This window comes from Sceloporus occidentalis, unplaced genomic scaffold (genome assembly GCF_023333645.1).
Source record: "Sceloporus occidentalis isolate IW3139 unplaced genomic scaffold, rSceOcc1.0.p SCAF_89, whole genome shotgun sequence".
Taxonomy (NCBI): domain Eukaryota; kingdom Metazoa; phylum Chordata; class Lepidosauria; order Squamata; family Phrynosomatidae; genus Sceloporus; species Sceloporus occidentalis.
Window position 1 is genome coordinate 573542 of NW_028317069.1, and position 20246 is coordinate 593787.

The 20246-nt window shown below is 43.5% G+C and overlaps 1 protein-coding gene across 11 annotated transcripts in view; it reads left to right on the top strand.

Annotated features, from left to right (window-relative positions):
- The first annotated feature begins 11700 nt into the window (after positions 1-11700).
- LOC149284650 (alpha-actinin-1-like) overlaps positions 11701-20246 on the top strand; it is a 36135-nt gene continuing 27589 nt past the window's right edge. For all 11 annotated transcript variants that reach the window (XM_089496381.1, XM_089496384.1, XM_089496387.1 and 8 more), the window contains exon 1: positions 11701-11805. In XM_089496381.1, the coding sequence (XP_089352507.1) occupies positions 11701-11805 (105 nt within the window). The remainder of the gene's footprint in view (positions 11806-20246) is intronic.

Below are 20246 nucleotides of genomic sequence, written 5' to 3' on the forward strand. Positions count from 1 at the left end.
GAAGCGCCATGATGTCAAAGACACATAGAGAAGATACAGCATGCTTTGGAGGTTGTGCCGCTGTACACGGGCCAGTTACAAAAAGAAAGGACCCTCTAAGTCAGGGGTAGGCAATCTTTGGCTCTCCTGATGTTGTAGACTACATCTCCCATAATGCTCTTAGTCATAATGCTGGCAAAGCATCAAGGGAAATGTAGTTCAGAACATCTGGAGAGCCGAAGATTGCCTACCCCTGCTCTAAGTAATCTGTGCACTAGGGCCTGCCGGTGATTACACGACCGCTGGGTCCTGTCACCTAAGCGGTGGTGTGTCTTGGCCGGCTGCTGCCCTAGGCTGGGTTACCAGCCTGTGGTATAATTCTGGTAAACCCAGATTGCAGACCATCTCATAAAAATAAAGACTGAGACCAAGTAGTTGCGCGGGGGTTTGGCAGCACGTGGCTAGCTAAATAAACTTAAAATACTTTATGGTAAAGTGCTGTATGTTACCATAGAAAACAACATCCCACTTATTACAGTTCTTGCTTAGGCTGTTATCGCTTCCGCACCAAACTGACAAACTGTAATTATTCAGCAACTTGGTAAACTGAGCACAGACAGCAAATGTGAGCTACCTGAAAGAAATTGCCAGAAATGTAATTAAATGGCCAGAGGCTGTATGTCGCAACAAGCGCTGCAGGTTTAACCCTTCGAGTGTCGGGGGGTCAGGACACATTTCTCCCTGTAGGACGAGCCATACAAGTAGTTTACGCTTTCCTTAGTGCCATACCTGGGAACATTCAAGCTTCAGCTACCGTTTTTCCTGATGGCGGTGTGCAGACGTTGGTCCGCAGACATTGAAGGATTGATAGCGGGTGGGGAGGGAAGCATGTCTCAACGTGGATCACGCCACATGGGGATTCTCCGCAGAGACCAGAAGAATGGGCGCTTCACCGGGGAAAACCTGTAAAGTTCCCAGGCATGTCTCGTGCAACCTATATATATTGATTTCTTTTCCAGGACAAGTTGAGTTATTCATTTAATGGATACCATGTATCCAATCACACAATGTAACAATAAATATACGAATAAAAATATTTACCCATATCTATGCCAAACCAAATAGAGTAAGTAAAACTATTCGGCGTTCAGACTTTACAGTGACTTAACCTTCTTGTATAGAAGGTCATCAGCTGGTCGTCAGCTTTTTCCTCCACTTTAAACATCAAGCTTTCCTCTTTCTCTAAAGCTTCTTCATCATGAAGGACTGGGCTGGCCCTGTATCATGTGTAATTCAATAGACGAGGAGACTTAAAAGAGCTGTTATTAAACTATACATCATACAGGGTCAGCCAAGCTCTTCCCGCAGCAGAATCTTGCTGGGATGGCCCCTCTCATGATGGACAGTGACATCAACGAGTTAGAACCAAAACTCTCCTGCCAACACCCTATTTAGTGAATAGACCCCATAGCCAAGGCATTTAATGCACATCATCCTCTATTTCCCGCAGCTCCTTGGTGAAGATTACATTGGAAAGCTCTTTTTCCTCCCGTTCCACTAGAAGAACATTCAAAGACACAAGACTCTGCCTGCATTGTCTCTGCACACTCCACACGTGCCGCTAGTGTTCTAGAGATTGTAAAGATATTGTGACAAATATCTTGAAGGCAGAATTTTTAAACATGATGCATCAAGTTGGCAGCTCTCACAGCGCAACAGCAATCATTTTCCTATTAGTGAAACCAAATGGTGTCTATTAGATTGTAATTAGCATGAGCAAAAAGCTGGAACATTATAGTTTCCCTAATGTCTGCATTCAAGCAGGGATATCAACCATAGCCGAAGCACCAATTGGAAGTCTTATATAGGATCACAACATATATAGAATAGTAAGGAGTCAGCTATAGACAGTGTGACCCTGAGAATCTGACTCTTCACACTGAGTTTGGGGCAAAAACCCTGAGAGTTCCCAGATATGTAAATGTAGCAACAGCCGGGGCAGTTGTATTGCATTCGATGTGGCCGCTCACGCCCTGGTTTTGATGTTAAAGGTGCTGTTTCACCTACTCTTCTGACTTTAACAGTTTCATAACCCTCTGGAAGAAACGTATTGGCTTCATCCGGCTCTTCCAGAACCCCACGTGTGTCACTAACAGACTTCACTCTCCGTAGCTCCTGTTACAGATATATATATAAAAAACTGTCTCTGGAATGTATTCCTAAAACATCTGAAATGAAGCACCTTCCAGATGGTGTGTTCAGTGCTGCAACATGTTTCCTCCGTCAGTCACATCTGTAAATCAGATGTTTCCTCTTTATCGGCCCCGAGGTATATCTCTGAAGGCATTTCAGGAGAGCTGAGTGCTACAGCATGCTCTGTCTATATTTACCAACACCTTTAAATGTGTGCCTTATTTTGGAACGCGGGGAGCAATGAACAATGGGATAAGATGAAGACGTTAAAGGTTGAAGACGTGGTGCATTTGGACTTAGTGTCTATCTGTCAACATACTTGGGAACTCTTGGGTTTTGGGCTCCAGGTATCACTTCTGATTACTGAGCCTCCAGCGCAGTCTTCGATCTCTCAATGGGAAGACTGGTGTTTGGATCTGCCTCTGCCCACCTCATGCCCATCCCCAAGCCTCCTGAAAGTTACTTCTGTTTCCACACACAGCTGTTCTCAACCCCCCATTCTTATACCAAGTCCCTCCTTTGGACCCACAACTCTGTGTTTTTCTTTCCTTCCCTGATGTCACCAGCTCCTTGGAACTCCGTGTGAACGGTGCGTCTGAGAATGTCATCATGTCCTCATGCTTGGGGACTTCCTTGGGTGGGCTACCTACGTGCAAAAGCAGGGCCTGCCGCAGACAGCCTTTAGTAGGTGAGGAGCGGGAATGACGTCTCTGCTGTCCCTGGAGAAAGAAGAAACTGACCCGGAGATACAGAGAACCTTCCCCCGGAGACTCGGGGTCAATCCCAAAGAGTTTCTAGGCTCAATTGTGTATATAGAGCTGAAAATGTTTTTTTTTTTATAATGAAACGATGTAAACTAAACACGTATGACACAAATCATAGAAAAAGTCCTAGTAAAGCCCATCCCTTGACCACACCCACTAAAATTACTTCACATGGCCATTTGACATGTTAGGGATGACATCATACCATGACATGACTAAACGTACAGTATCGGTTTGTCTTAGTCTGTCCATTCCCGTCTCGTCATACCCCTTGAATATATGTATTGTATTAAGCGCTGCGTAGATTGTTGGCGCTATATAAATAAAAGATAATAATAAGCCAATTATTTCTTGCCTTTTAAACTTTTTTTGTTTCATAGCCCAGCTTCCTGCTCAGATGATGTTGAAAGAAAAATTGCTTCCCCTGCATGCTTAAAATAATACAAATACGACATATATAAACATATGCATACGTGGCTTTTAGGAATATTTAAACATCTAATTCCATTTACAAAGTTACAAATATTCTCTCAATGACTTGTCCGTCCAAACATCTAAAACATCTAATGCTCCAACGAGGAAAAACCTTGCAAGTTTGGCACAAACCCAGAATATAACGGCAGATAGCTGTATGGCCGCTGTCCAGGCTGCTGTATTGGTGGCCCAGGTGGACCTCTGGGTGTAGTGCTGCCCCGTTCTGCCCTGTGTTGGCACGCAGTGGGGACATGGTAGGGAGGGCAGGTAAAGAATGCATTTCTAAGTAATAAAGTACCCACATTAATGCATGGCTGCCTGGCGCAGTGTACTCTGCATTTTCTATGTGATCAGTTTAACCCTTTCATTCAGGATGCTTATGGAAAATGTATAAAATAGGATTACATTAAAATCGTTGCTCTGCATGGTGCGTTTTTAATAAGCAGTCTCGGTAACAGGGGACATCTGGTGATTTGTTGCTCCCGTTCCTTTTATATTAAACATAATAAAGTATCTAGACTTTTTATTTCCACTAATTATTCATCCCTTATTCCACGTCTGGCATCCACCGGCGCACCACGTTCTGACAGCTAGCACTCTCATCATGACCGGCAGCGCTCCTGCTCTGGCTGGGCGTGATGGGAAGTTGCAGTTCAGATGAGGCACCAAGTGCTTCTACTTTGAGACGCTTGACCTTTGTGCCCTGGGATTAGTTGAAATTTGCAAATTATAAAAAGGAAACATTCTATGTAAATTCAAGACACTTGAAATAGCAACTAAGGGCTGAGAACTGCTGAGCCTTTCATTTAACCCCCACCTATCCATTGGTTGCTATGGTGATTGCCTTAAATTGAGCTTTCTAAGTGAGTTTTACCTTGAGACTTGAAATATTAACCGTTTAATAGTCCATCATAATGAGTCTATTGTAACTTACTAATGATGGCAACCATATGGTTCTAATAACTGTCCATATGAAAAACCTATATTCAAGCAGGGAGTTTTAATTGTGATCCAACCAGGAGAGGTTTAGTGCTTTCTGTCCTATAGGGCCATGTAAAGCCAAGTGGCAACCTGCCCCCTCCATAACTAACACACAAACGCTAATAGCACCTGCTCCGAACCCTTGGGATTTAGGACATTATGTCATATCCTGGCACTCCACTTTTAAAGAAAGCGCGCGGCCCTCCATAGTGTTAATGGGCCGTTGGGGAGACCAGTGATCTTCATGCTTTACATTTGCCTGGATACCGCATATCATACTGGCAAACACAGCCGTCAATCATTGTTTTACAGACGCTGTAGCTCGGGTTTTTATCCTGTGGCCTTCACCCAGGTTCTAGCGAAGCTTCTGCTCTGGAATTCCACCCGGTGGGCACGGCCTTTTCGTTCCGTACAAATGACCAAGCACGTCAATAAAATGTCATTTGTGCTTTCTAGTCTCTTATTACACAACCCGGAGGCTCTCGTCCAAGTCTTGTAGAACATTTGTAGGTGAGAGTTCCAGTGGTTTCCTTTTTTCCCGGTGTTTACGCTGCTTTTATCCCGGTAGCACTGCCCGGGCAGGCCGCGCTTCCTATTACACATCACAATACACCATACAGGGCAGCAGGATTATTTCGACACGTTATCCCGATCCCCATCTCATAACAACAAGCTGAGCCACGAGCAGCGGTGACATCACCCCACGGCAGCCAATCAGGGGCTTACCAATACTATGCCCATATAAGGAGAAGCTGTGCTTGGCTCCCATGCCTTACCTTACATGGACGGGAAGCTCCTGAACCGCCCCCCCCCCCTGCATACTTTGCAGTGTAAACCCGGGAAGCTCTAAAGTCAGCGAGCGTTTACCCAGGGTTCCCTCCAACACATTGTCTCGCACGCCGGCCACCTTTTATCCCGGGTTACATATATGAAGATATTTGTAGACTACAGATGAACCAAATAAATGAAAAAAATAACTTCTTTTATTAGACTAGACATGCTGGTCTGATGCCACCTTTAGTGAAAAAAAATACTTATAAAAAGTAATACATACAAATATACAAACATATCTCCATGATACGTATATATCACAGACATGTATCACGGAGATATCTTTATATATCACAGATATGTATCACGGAGAGATGTATCACGGAGATATGTTTATATATCACAGATATGTATCACGGAGATATGTTTATATATCACAGATATGTATCGCGGAGATATGTTTATATATCACAGATATGTATCACGGAGATATGTTTATATATCACAGATATGTATCGCGGAGATATGTTTATATATCACAGATATGTATCGCGGAGATATGTTTATATATCACAGATATGTATCATGGAGATATGTATTTATATACCGGTATACTACAGAAATGTATCATGCAGATATGTTTATAAATATAAATAAACATTGTACAGAGCTGCACAATATTTTGGCACTATATAAAACAACAAATAATAATAATAATATATCATTAGATATATTTATCATGGAGACATGTTTATATATCATGGATATGTATCACGGAGGTACAATTTTAGTTAAGAAGTGTCACTGAATATATCACGTTAACCACTGATTTATTTATATTTATTATGAACTTGTCAATAAAAATCTCTTCAATCATTTGACAATATAATAATAGCGCTATATAAATGAATAAATAATAAAATGTGTGTAAAATAAGCATGCCTTGTACGTATATGCTAAAATATAGAAGAAAAGTTTGACATGTGAGATTTTTAAATATAAGGGCTGCAATACCCGAGTGGATTTGAATATACAGCACTGCAGAATATGTTGGTGCTATATAAAATTGGTAAGATTAGACCAAAGTGGTCTTAAAAGCTTGCAATCTAATGCAAATCAGTTTGCCTGTAAAAGTATCATCTTTACCAAATCTTCAATTTTTTTTAAACCTGTAGAGCATATATCTCTCTATATCTATATAGATATATGATATTTATATATAGCCTGGGTGCTATGAACCTTCAGTCCAATCCTAGATTGCTGGTTGCTGATATAACATAGAGGATTGTGGTTGCACATATGCATGCTTAACCCTCCCAGCAGCCATAGTTGTAGTTTTTTTGTATTTATTTTTTATGGCGTCTGAGATTAAACATACCTATTCACATACATATGTGCTAGCTAATTAGCTAGCACAATGTATAGGTGAAAGCGCTTTAAAACACACTATGTTCTTGGAGAACCACAGCTCGTAATAACAAATAGTAAACTTCACAACAGCAAGTAAGGTAAGTCCCATAGAAGGTGCCATAGAAGAAGCTTGGCACCTTATGTGCTAAGGACGTTTTGTGATTTGCCAGGAGCCGACTGATCCTGGGTATGGAACAGATCACTGTCGGAGACTATCGCAGGCTGATCCTCAGCTTGCTAAGAGACTACTCCTCATCTCGAGGAGGACTAATCATTGGGGAACTTCATTGTTGATGGAATCTGATGGGTTTTCCTTGTATGTTTGGTACTTGAATGAAATTACATCAAACAAGTAAGTTAAGTCATCGATAGGTCATCTTAATGCAGGGATCTCCGACAGGTAATATGCCAGCTTCTGTTAGCACTAGAGGAATTGGCATACTCCATACTGTCTAGAAAGAGTGGAGCGTGTATCTACTGTAACACAACTAACCCTCAGCCTTAAATACAATGATGAAAATGAAACAACGTGTGTCTTATTCTCTTGAAATTGTTCGTTAATCATAAATAACTCTTAGTAAAGGTACACTCCAGCCATCAAACGCACTGTAATGCATATGGTACCTGTGTGTCACCTTTTAAGGTTCTTTTTTTGGGGGGAATAGATATGTTTATAGGGACTCAACAGAACTCTCTTTATGGTTTTGTCAATGACCTCCCAGCTCCTTGGCTGTCCATCAGGTGTATTTACCTTGGGCCTGACCCAGTTGCCCCTTTACAGCCACCGTCCTTGCGGTGACTTAAAGGCCCACGTCGCCTTTTAAAGCACTAATTAGAGACTGGTCTAGCGTGGTAAATGGGCCTGGAGAGATGAAGGGCCTGTAGGAAGGCACTTTGGATGAAGTCTGACAGTTAACTGTTAGTATGTTACTAATTGTAACTGTATAGTGGCATTTGTCACTGTCTCCTGGTGGATCTATTGGGAAGGCAGGGACTGCACGTTATGAAAGGAAGCACTCAGTACCGCAGAAATGTAACCACCAGAGAGGCGTTTTTTTTAAAAAGTTTCAGGTTCAGGAGGTTTCCGTCTCAGTCTGGCGAGTGTGAATAACACAAAATGTTCCTGCAGTCACTCCCTGCTGGTTGTGAAGCCCAGCATTCCTTGCATTGTGACGTTATAATGTGTTTGTCGTGTTGTTAGAAGGTAAACAAGAAAGCCATTTAATAATATTCATTAACTCCAACATTTCCAGAGATATGGACACACATGGTTCTGGTCTGCCAATCATCGAAAAGCCAACATGGAAACATAAACAGGAATAGCAATAGAACTTATGGCGGTGTGTAGACACCTAGCCCCAGGGTAAGGTTGCCATATGGGCCATTTTTGAGGGACACACACACACATATATTTCACATGTTGCTGAGTATACAATATACAGTATGTAACATGCTGCTTTGCAGTGTCTGGGATGTATACAATTACAGAAGGAAATTACTTGGTCATACATCCCACATACTGCAGGGCAGCACTTTACATGTACTGATCAGTAACATGTAAAATGTATGTGTTCCTCAGAATACGGTCCATAGGGCTCCTTCCCCAGGGACACACCAGTTACAGCTCTCCCCTGGATGTCCTGAAAGAGGGAGCAGATTATCCTCCTTTTCTTTATTCTCCTCCAGTAGAGATCTATGGTTTACTCAGCTGCATCCTGTAGTGCAGTTCCTTAAAGGAAGACATTATGGCGGCCTCATGGCAACAAGCTGAGCCACGAGCAGCAGTGACGTCACCTCAATGCAGCCAATCAGGGGCATACCACGACCGTGCCCATATAAGGAGATGCTGTGCATGGCTCCCATGCAAATGCCTGGTGGGCCGCAGGCCTAGAGCGCCACATACTTACCCTCCCTTCTGCTTTAGTGGCAGTGGTTGGCTGACAACTGGATACTGTACATGAAGCCTGGCTGGATGAACATTCTGTACATCATAAAGCTCCAGGGCCGCTTTTCATCCTTAGTCCGGCCCTGGTGCACAGATTTCCACTCTTTGTGTCCTACTAGACCATCAATGATGGCGGCTCAACTAAGGAAGATGAGAGAAAATGGCAGCAAAGGCCCCGATAATGTTGCTTTGGGATATTTGGGCAGTGGTGCTACACGTATAGCAAAGCAGCCATGTCTTTCCTTCGCCAGATGTACTTTCAATGTCAAGTGTTTCTGACTTCCCCTCCCGTGAGCCTCGTTCCCCAAGACTTTTACTTTATTTGTGTGAGTCCTGACTTCCTTCCTGTTCACTCACATTCCCTATAACTCAGCAGTAATACAGTGCAAAGCTTTTATCCCAAAAGCAGTTAGGGGAACACTTGTCAGCGCGGTCTGATTTGAACATTCCTCGGTGCACATTAGGAGACATGTACAATGCAACATTGTTCACATTAGATTGCTCCCGTAAATAACCCTTCTAAACCGAGATCACGGAAATCAGCAGGTACCCTGGGCATTTCATGATTTATGAAGATCCAACATAGTCCTCAATGGCGTACAATTCCCAGACACAAAGTAGTTAGACGTTTAGACACATTGTAACAGAAGGTAATGCTATCCCTGCTCTAGAAACATGACGAAAACAGTACAATCTGCATAAAGTAGGTGTAAAGGTTCCAAGGTTCAAAGTGGGTCAAGCAATGGTCAATGTATATAGTTGGATACTGTCGATCCATCTTCTCAATATGGCAGGGGAACATCAAGACCTATAAGATAGGTGCTCTTGGTGAAATGTTTATGTCTCAGAAAGTCTAGCTGCTCAGCACTCTTGCAGTCTCAATACTTGATGGTCTAGAGTGGAATGAGAGAAGTCTGTAAATCTGCCATGCAGGTCTCTCCTTGTGGCTCCCAGGGTCTTAAATGAGTCGATTAACAGGTTGGGGATCGTAAACCTGGTACCCTGAGTGTGGCATGGCAGAGTGGCAGAGGGCAGGATGGCACGTGTCTCTTTGTCACCGCTCCAACAATAGGCCGCCAGGCGAGGTGACCATAAGACAAGAAGAAAACATTTATGAGAGGGGGTATTCATTGACAGGGGTACCAGGGCCCAATTACCCCTCTGACTGAGACCAACTTCATTTGTGACGCTATTATGTTTCCCTGGAGAGCTATAAGCCTAGTGTCCAAGGCTGTAATGAATTTCATTGTTGACGGAACCCGATGCCAACACATTAAAAACATCTTGTTCATTAAAATTTACCTGTCAAAATATTTGTTCACAAACAAACAATAACACAATTGTGATGCGTCACTAAAACAATCAAGGCGGCAGTTGAAACTTTAGTTAATTAAACGGTTGGAGAAAACGTTTGTTTTGTTCTGTGATGAACCTGACGTTCCCTGAGCTCAAAGTAGGCGCATTTGTGCATATCAATAGAAACGGAGCTTGTATTATGATGGCAGATTTGTTCTTTTTGACAACCAATTACTCTCTTTACTATGTTCTGATTTGGATTTCTTCTCCCTTCTGTATATCTATTCTGTTTTTTCTCCTTTCCCTTGTCCTTCCATTCAAACACTACTTTCCCCGAGTCCTGACTTTTAGTCAGCTGAATGCATTGTACAGCCGGAGTGGCCCTTAGCCGTGCACTAGGTCTTTAATTGAGCCGTTTAAAGCATTAGCACATACCCTATGCTACATCTGTTTACATCCCAAAGGGGCATGCTTTAGGGAAACTAGGATGGTCAGAGATACACATTTCCGTCTTTTGCTTGCCTTGTTTCTTTGCTGCATCGTTGCTTTATATGTCTAACCCTCTTAGCTCCCTATTCTCTTTTTTACAGAATTCTCCATGCCAACCCTGACCACAGGATAGGGCAAGACACCAGATTTATCTGGATACACCTGGAACTTTACCCCAGTTATTCCAAGAGCACAAACATTTCTGTGCAAATAGTGTCCTCATGGAACTTTTAGGGTGCCAGGAGAGCTAGGGGTAAATATACATCTTGGAATGTAAATCCTATTCCTTGTTCCACCCAGCTCTTCGGTGCCAGGCCAGATGCCATCCTTGAGACTGGCACATTTACCAGTTATTTCGTGTTGAAAGGTAAAGAGGTTCTCAGAGAGTTCCTAGAGAGAGTTGGGTTCAGCTCCTAGAAATCTAGGTCATCAAGCAACCAGAACTTCCCCATTTATTTCGGGAAAAGGGAAGTTTGATGACCAGAATCAGCTTCTAGCAGCTGGTGCTCATAGTGGCCTGTTCTGTTTAATCATATTGATATATAAGTAATAACCCAAATCTATGTATCTACTGCCAAACCACCTTAAAACATAGAAGTTAACAGCAATTATTGATCTCATCTAGTCTTCTCATTGAAATCCCATGTATGTTTAACTTCCCTCATTGTGTTAGCATTGACCACAACTGATGGGAGGCTGTTCCACATATCTACCACCCTCTCAGTTAAGTAAATCTTCCTTACATCACATCTAAGCCTGTGACCCTCTAGTTTTAGATTATGATCTCTTGCTCCAAAATATAGATAGATAATGATAGATAGATAGATGATAGATAGATAGATAGATAGATAGATAGATGGGGTGCAGATGTTGAAGGTACTGATGACTGTCACCAAAGCCATTCAACATGATTTGCCCTCCAGAGGTAAAATTCTAGCAGGCTGCCCCTCCCCTGTATAGTGCATTCCAGGCTTATTACTGGGACTGGCACCGGTGCTGGGGAAATGATTCATCCGTATCTCCCGGAGAAAGTAAAAAGTGCTTTATAAAACGTCTTAAGCTTCATAAAACCCCGCAATCGCTGCTATTTCATTAAAAAGCAGAAATAAGTGCGAAGGAGCAAGGTAATAAACACACGAGAAGTCACACTGATTGATGGTCTCTGTCGCCAGTAGCAGAACTAACAGCCATGGCTGCGCCCCAGCCAATCAGATCGCTAGGAGAGGTGGGCTGGGCTGGAGCAGGGCTGCCCCCTCCCGGGTAGTTACGGATCCTTCGCTCGGTTACGTTGGTAGCGCTGGCTACACGTTCGGATCTGCTGTCGATCCCAAAAGGGGGGAAAATAAACTTCAGGACCACCGCAAGTACCGAGATCGGGCAGAATAAAGCGAGCTAGTGATGGATCATCATTATGATGGGCAGCAGAATGATTACATGCAGCCAGAGGAGGACTGGGACAGGGACCTCCTGCTGGATCCAGCCTGGGAAAAACAGCAGAGAAAGGTGAGATCGCAGGGAGGATGGAAAGAAATGCACTTATCCGGCCTTGTGCCAGGAGGCAGCTAGATGCAGTTCAGTTGGCGTAGGGCAAGGGGGTAAATCCTGCCAGGCTCCAGATCCATAGTGGGGGTAAACGATCCCAGGTTCAGCCAGAGAGGAGATGAATGGCTGTGTTCTGGAAGCCCCCATAGAATTGGCTGCAGTGCATTCGATCAATAGTCATTTAGGGCTTCTTAGTTGCCCAAGTAGACCCTGCTCTTCCAAACAAGTCCTCTTTCTAGATATAAGCTGCAGACAACCACATATATTCTGGAAATTAGAACCCTTTTGTTCTCTGTGCCCATTCTAATTCTAGATCCAGCAGAGTTCTGGATACTGAACCCCACATCTAGTGGTGCTTTGCTCCTGGAAACCAGATCTTCACTGGCAGGATGTAAAGTATCTGTTTTGTGATACTATAGTATCTAGAACATTTGTTTTGAAACATTGAGGCTCCCCAGCTGTATTCCACAAACACACATTACTAGACTCTCTAGACCTGCGGCTGACACAGGGATTGCTGTCACCTATAGCCCAGATTCTAGAAAGCTGCTTAATATCTGAAGAGGTGAATGTTGCAGCTGTGCTAGAGAAGCTAATGACTGCATTAGCCTTCAACAGACCAGGCTGATTCTAGAGGCCAGATAAAGTGGGTAAAGCCACTTAGCGGTTGGTGCCCAACCCCTCTGAACCATAGGGTTTGGCTTATTGAATTGTTATCTGGACTGCTGGGTATTGTGACCCCCAGTAATTATGATATATATTATTACACACTAAGCGAAGGGAATTTCTGAAGGCAAACTCCAAAATAGGGTGTGGAATTGTCATATATGGGTGGTGGTTTCCTATTATATAGCCCTGGAAGGCAGTAGGAAGTTATAAGTGAGAATCTGGATTCTCTAAATTGGTCAAATTACATTTTAAATATAGAAACTATCCTTATCATATGAATCGAATACCAGAGATATTATTTTTAACATTTTAGATAGTTATTGAGAGTTGTTTGTGGTAGCAATAAATATAGAAAATAAATAGGATATAGTCCCTATCAGCTGCTGATCATAGACTGGGGAGATAGGTGTCTGGAGAGGTTATTTATGGTTGGGGGTAGAACTTTGCTCATAGTTGCTGAATATATATAAATGTATACATGAATTAGTAGCCAGGGGGCCAGTTAACAAGTCCAATCAAGTGGCCCTGTAATAAAGCAAGCCTGAAACCCATATGGCAAAGAACATATCCATTTCTGTCCTAAAGTCATTTATAAATGACCCATAAAAGTTCTAGACCCCCCCCCCCCTTGCCAGCCGTTCCCTGATAGTAGCCTTGTGAGTATGTGCTTATGACTTGGAATTGTAGGCAATAGTAAAAAAGGCAATAGTTCTTCCTCATATGTAGTGGGTGTGGATGGATTACCGAGTGTGAGTATGAATGAATGACCTTGTGATTACGTCTGCATTTGGAGATGTGGTCTGTATCAGGAATGTGAATTGCACAAGGGCAATCTGATTATTTTCATTGTATGCGCGATGTAACCACGGCTAATTGTCGGGAATGGGGCAATACTCTTAAACCCCTGGGTAACCAGGGGTATGTGTGAAAGACTCTAGAAATAAAGTACGGAAAGGTACAATAGAAGATTGTGGGTGATATAGTCTTTAGCGGGGATTGTTGTACTTGGTGTATGGTAGGAGCAGTAAAGGCAGGACTGTTTGTTGAGGGAAGCAAAGTCCAGAACAGTCTGGGATTTCTGGTTTCCCCAGGGAGTGATCTGTAGCCGGGCAGTCAGTGGGCCGCACATCCTTTATAGTCTGGGTCTGGGGGCTTGGGTGATATAGGCTGTTACACGTAGTCATTATTAACAATATGGGACCGGCTTAATGTAAAGGGAACAGATACACGTTTTGATGGTGTGCATTTTGGACAGACTCCAATGTGGAAATCAATGTTGTGCGTGATTTTTAGCGGTTTATCGGTTAGCAGTATAATTGGGTTAGGGTATTTTCCGTGAGTTGAATGCCGTGGAGTTGTTTAGCGGACCCTGTTGCTTTCACAAATGTAAATTGTTTTATTAAAGCTACCTGTAGTTTAGTTTGTTTCTAACACATTTCCTGTCCCAAAGTTACCCCCTTCAATTCCCAACCCAAGCGAAGGCTGCCTGAACCTTTGGCCTCATTATGAAGGTCAGCGGTTAGATGATAACCGGGGAAAATCATTTCTCTGAATGAGGGAAAGCATTCTTGGGTTATTATCGTGCCTGAGAACGTCCATGCACCCTACTTCTTTGGGCAGCTGTCGGCGGGTTGTCTACTGACGTGGTAGGAGGGGAAGTGGGCAGGGAGTTTGGCGGGTCTCCATACCACTCCCGCGACCCAGAGATTGTCCGCAGTGACCCAGTAAAGCTACAGTTCGCTCAGAGCTCCCGGAGCGAGAACCAGAGAGTTCTCAGGTATGGTTATTACCTACAGGCCAGCCAGGTGGCCATGATCAAGAGTTTCCCCGAAGAGCTCCAGGCATGCTCCTCAGGAGAGGGTGAAACCTATCAATCTGTTGTATGAACAGTAAAGCAGTTTTTGAATGTTTTGCCCCCCTTATTTTGGAATATGTTTCTAAGAACATTGTGGCGCAAGTACATTCTAAGTCACAAGCTTCTAACTTGTATGACATTCAGGAGGTATACTTTGACCAATACCTGACCATTTTTGAACCTTTGCTTTAACAAATGTTAAAAATGTATATCTTAACAATGACACTGGCTCCTTTAATGGATAATTCCTCGAGGTACCTTAAGATTTACTGGCTCTTTAAGGTTTTCATAGTAACACACTTGCCGTCATTCCCTGTTTGCCGAGAACATACTACTTACCCTCTCGCACCTGGTGACTTGGTTGCACAGATTGTATGTTCTCAAGTCCTTGGAATTTTCTTTTATTCTTGTTTTGTTTAAAACGTGACTGGGTAAAATATGGATTAGGGTGATAGGACATATAGACAGTATAACACTAAGTGACCCAGAGCAGAGTGACGCCTGTTCTGTCGGACCTCTCTGTCTACCTTGAGCCTGTTTGGCTCGTGTGTGGATTCTGCAAGCCAGCAGTGGTTATGGCTCGGCTCCGACTGCTTGTCCCATGCAATGTCTAGCTCGATTACCTCTTAAATAGTAAGGGGGTTACATATTTTAGCACATTTGCAACTTTTGTGGACCATATATGATTCTTTTCAGGAGCTGGGCTTGAAATATCCATAAACGCTATCCATAAACTCTATCCATAAACTTGTATAGCAGGAGCTCGTCTGTGTATTCCCGATACATCCTCATATGTGTGTTATTTGGTATGATCGGTGTACTGAAATTAAGGGCTGAAACCCCTTTTTCTCCATAGAATGCTCTTTATGGAGTAGTGAAGGCCTCAGCATTTGCTTCCATAGTCTTCCTCCCCAGGAGTCCATGCCAGATCTGCTGCATGCAGAATAAGGAAAGCTGGATCTGCTGGTTATTAACTATGTGGCCCCGGAGGTATCAACATACTTGTTTGGATTCCTATAAGAGTGCTTATTGTATGGCGGGGGTACTGGAAACAGAATGACTGCAGTGTGAAGTATGAGCACATGGGGCAAGCCCTAGAGCCTTTAATCCTTCTTACAATCGTCAAGATCGCAGTCCTAGGTCACAGTGTGAATAGTGCATCTGTTCACATCAAAGACGGGTCATTCTTTGGGGTTTACAGACATGCTGGCAGATGTATAGTTAAAGAGCTGTAATTACCTGGACCCTGCGTCCATTGCTGGTGAGCAGGCGGGAGATCCTCGCAATGCAACTGGTCCTACCACTGGAATTGCCAGCATCATATGATATATTTGTGTAGCCCGCATTTTGGCCATACTTGGATGTTTCCCTGTTTTGTTCTCCTAAGGCACTGTTTTACCTATACCATTTAGCAAAATGTATAGATAAAATTTATCTCTATGGTGCAATTGTTCCCCCCCCCCCCCCCCCTTCGTTACTCTTAACAATCGTCACTGTCTGTTAATCCCGGCAGACTCCTCACTGCAAACGTAAAATACTTGGAACATAAAAACGGTCTACAGATGCAATGGCGTAACAAAACCAACATTGCCACACCGACATACTACTTAACATCATGTAGTAACACTTACACATAAGCAGTGTAGAGTAAAGCAGGGTTTAACTTTTCAATAGCAACATAATAGGACCTTGCGCCAGGAGTTAAACTCTGGGCATCAAGTTGGGATCAGACCCTATAGAAGGTCCAAAATCCTTGGCCCTTTGGCAGATATGGGTAACTTGTCCAAAAGATTCTGTGGACTTTTCCTAAAGGTTAATAAAGCTGTCCTCCTCTTGAGTTATATAATGATTTTCCGCTTGGTGAATGTGTCGGTTTGCTGGCAGGCTGTTCCGTTTATTTACCACCCCCTCAGCGAAGTAAAACTTCCTTCCATTACATCTAAGCCTCGGCCTTCTAGTTTTTTAGATTATTATTTTGGTGATGTCGTGATTGTGTTGTACTTGAAGTTTAACTTGTAGATAAGAAGTGATAGTGGCCAATACAATGAGGAAATTCAAACATGCATGGGATAGGCATACGGGTCCAGGCGGCTCCAACGACTCGGTAAGGTTCGAGTCCTGTCCATCAAACATTCTGAGCTCCTGGAAAAGGGGGGCATCAGGTATCAGGCAGAGGGATTTGGGTCTTTAGACAGGACAGTGGCTGCTTCACTTGGGAGGTACGGTTCTGTATGAAGAACAATTCTGAAGACTGACGGCAGTATTTGAATTGCAATAACCAAAAGTAATCGCTGTAAAGCAGCTGGGGAATGTATAAATATTGGTGCAGTTTCTTAAATCTGAGAGATCTTCTCCCCCGTGTTGAGATAATTGAGACATTTCCCTTTACGTTAGGTTTTATAAGCCGTGCAGATAACGCTAGAATATGTTGGCAGAGAGTTTGATGACTGCTGCTTTATTTGTTAGTCTCACAGCACCTCTCTCCCCGTTTCCGAAGCGGTGTATATGTGTGAAACACACCTGGCTCCATTCCTTTGACTGTGATGGTAGCTTAGCCTACCGAGAAGCTCGATGGCCCAGTGGTGGTAGCCACAGAGGAGCGGGCAGCAGCTGGGAGAGTGAATCGGGGGCATTGCTAAGTGAGACACCTTTTGTGTAATTGAAATACGGGTATCAGTAGGGAAGGCCGGCGAGATTTGGCCTAGAGGCATGTCCTGTCGCGTGGCCTAATAACACAACCCATGCCTGTTCAGGACACATAACCCCGAGACAAACCTCATAGAAAACGCTAACAAAAGCACATAAAGTGTCCAGTCAGGGTTTAAATTCTGCCTAATTACTGATTGTGATATTGTGTGTAAAGCACCCAGAGGCTTGAAGACAATGGCCAAGATCATCAAGTCAGAAATGTCCAGGGGGCGACTACCATTTTTGAAGCAATGTTCTTTAAATGGGAGCCGCGTCTTCTGGGAGGATAACGAGCTCCCTCTTCTCCAAACACATAACAATTGCTGTGATAGCTGTTGACTTTTGTTTTATGCTACTGAAGGGTTAATGTTTGTAAAGAGTCTCTGGGTCATCTCCTTCTAACAAGGTTCCCAGGTATGATCACAGGTTCCTTTGTTTCCTCCGATTACATCACAATGCCTCCCATCGGCTGTGCCAAGAGAACATCCGTAGTGGCGGGCTTCGGAATGGAAGAGAGATTAAATACGGTCACACGCGTTATGGAACGTTTCTCTAAAGAGAGAGGCGTACAAACTCTTGTTAACACATATCAGGGATGTTCTTTTGTTTCTCATTTACGTGGAGAGGCTCAAGGCTCCATTGAGTGATTTTTTTTTTTTTATTATTATTTTTTTACAAGAATAAGCATTTCCAGTATCCTGGTGGATTATTAAACGTCCAGAGTCCAAAATGTCCCAGTGATTCCTATTCTATCGTCCTGTGTAGATATAGACTCTAGTGTTCCACATGATCTTTGCTGACAACGTTAAGCATGGTCATCTTACGTTATCACGTGCGCGGTGACCCACTGTAGTATAAATGGCCATTCTTAATAAACAAGGGTTCATTATTCTACCGAGGAGGTTTTTGTGTAAAGTTACAAATTCTGGCAAGTTTTTGTCACACTCCACATAGGATGTCCCTTCCATCCCTCCAACCAGAAGGGACCTTTTGGATCAATCGATCCTGTATTCAGATGGTCTTTTGATCCTTTTAACCACGCAAAGAGCAGAATTATTGAGAGTTAAAGAGACAGTTGAATGTCCCTGACAGCCTCGGCAAAGAGAAAAAGGAATTACACTGGATCTAACTGGTAATATATAGCATGCAAGGATATTTGTTTGGCCAGCACATCTCCTGCATGGAAAATAGATCTGGGGTGGGGAAAAATGCATATGGGGGGATTCAGCAAAATCCTCCCTCCATTTATTTGAAATGTGGGCACCACCGAAATAAAAAGAGACATCTCCGCTATCGTATAAGTGCATATGATGGCCGACCTGTCCCATTTTGAAATGATCCAGGACTTTGGGAGCTTCAGGATCGAAGGAGGCGTATCTCCTGGAAAATAGCCCTGCTGGCTTCATTCTTTGAATATTTTAGATCGATCTGCGGGTCTTAACTATTTTCTGGCTTCTTTCAACATCAGAGTGGCTGTAAAAAGTCTGCCTGGCTGCTGAATTACACACATTTGTCAGCCCTTGCAGTTCATGTCCAAATATATTCACGGGAGGAATAGACGTACGAGAAGAACGTTTTCTTATTTCACAGAAGAAAAGGTGATGTAATCCTCCTCCTAAATTAGAGTGGAAAATGTGAATATGGACCATTGATGAGAAGTGCTACTGTTGGGTTATTAGTACATAGATTCGCCTCTCTATATCAGTGAGGGTAAAAACATGTATCCAGGTTGGAGTATGATAGAATAATGTCTCTTGCAATGCATTGATTTATATAGCACCACCATATTCCTCAGCAACGTACAATGGGCGTACCTGGGAACTCTCTGGGTCTCCTGGTCTCTATGGAGGAACTCGGGGTCGCGGGACGCAATGTCGGCGAGACTGTGCACTGATGTAAGCGGGACTGCCTACCCGCGTCCTGAAAAGCTAGGGCTCCGGGCAGCTGGAGCCTGGATGTTCCCAGCTATGACGATGGGTAAACAATGATAGCTGCGTGGTCCCTTTAAATGCTCATTGGGTCCCTTTTGCAAATGCACGAGGGGTTCGGCAGAATACCCCATTCTCCACCCCACAGCTATACTTGCCACCAGTCAAACCATGGCAAACATTCCTTTCCTGCCATTTATTGGTTGCTTGAAGCAGCCAATCAGTGGCAAGAATAGTCGGACCATGGAAGAAGAGAGCTGCTGCAGCAGGGTTGCGTCTTCAGTGTAAGGTGTTCATTTGCATTTTTTCTTCTTATGGAAGAATACATGTTAAAATACTCGCAGGTTTGGGTTAATGTGCATTGCGAGTGTTGGTGACATTAAACTGTCCCTTTTAAATTTTGAAGACCAACCAGTTCTTGTCTGCATTCGTCGTATATTTCTGTGAATGACCATCCCCGGCCCTTAACACAGAGCCAGACAGAAAGCTGCAGCAGATTTTTTCCCTCTCCCACCAGTTCCTTATAGCTGATCGCAGCCGTCTTGAGTTTATGTTCCTGTCTGGGTTTGTGGTTTAAGGCAGGACTTCAAGAGCTCCCTCATGTCCTAAAATGGAAATGTTAATCTTTTTTTCCTACTCCTGTTATAGTCGAGGGCCGGTATCTTAGGAGGAGCTCTCGGCTCTTACAAAGCCAGAGGAATCCTGTATTAGATCACTGTTTGGAATTCGAAACCCCGAAACGCTATGCTTTTAGTCACAATGTTAAACAGCTCGTTCTTGCTTTGCGTTTGGAAATCTCCATATGTGGTTGTACTAACATACGTTGCCTGAAGCTAACGCTGTGTATGTGTTCATTTATTTTCGTACGGTTCATTTCTGTACGTTTATGGTGTTTATTTTGTTAATGCGGTGATGTCATAGACACCTAATCTCCTTGTAAATGTGAATTAAACACCTGTAACTCGCGCATGATGTGTTTAATTGCACATAGTTTTTTTTTCTCGTAACAATTAATCGGCGCAATTTAACATAATAATGTATTGTTTTATTCCATTTTTTGGGAGCGTATAAGCATACCTGGGACCTCTCCGGTTTCTGCCCGAGGCTCCGGGTGAAGCGCCTCGTCTCCGGGTCATCGCAGGGAATCTCCCGGCTCCCAGGAGCCGTGTAGAGACACGCCCACTTCCCCTCCTACCACGCCTACTTGCATGAGTAGACCCGCCCACATGCTGCCTGAAGAGCTCTGGCTCTGGGTAGCCGCA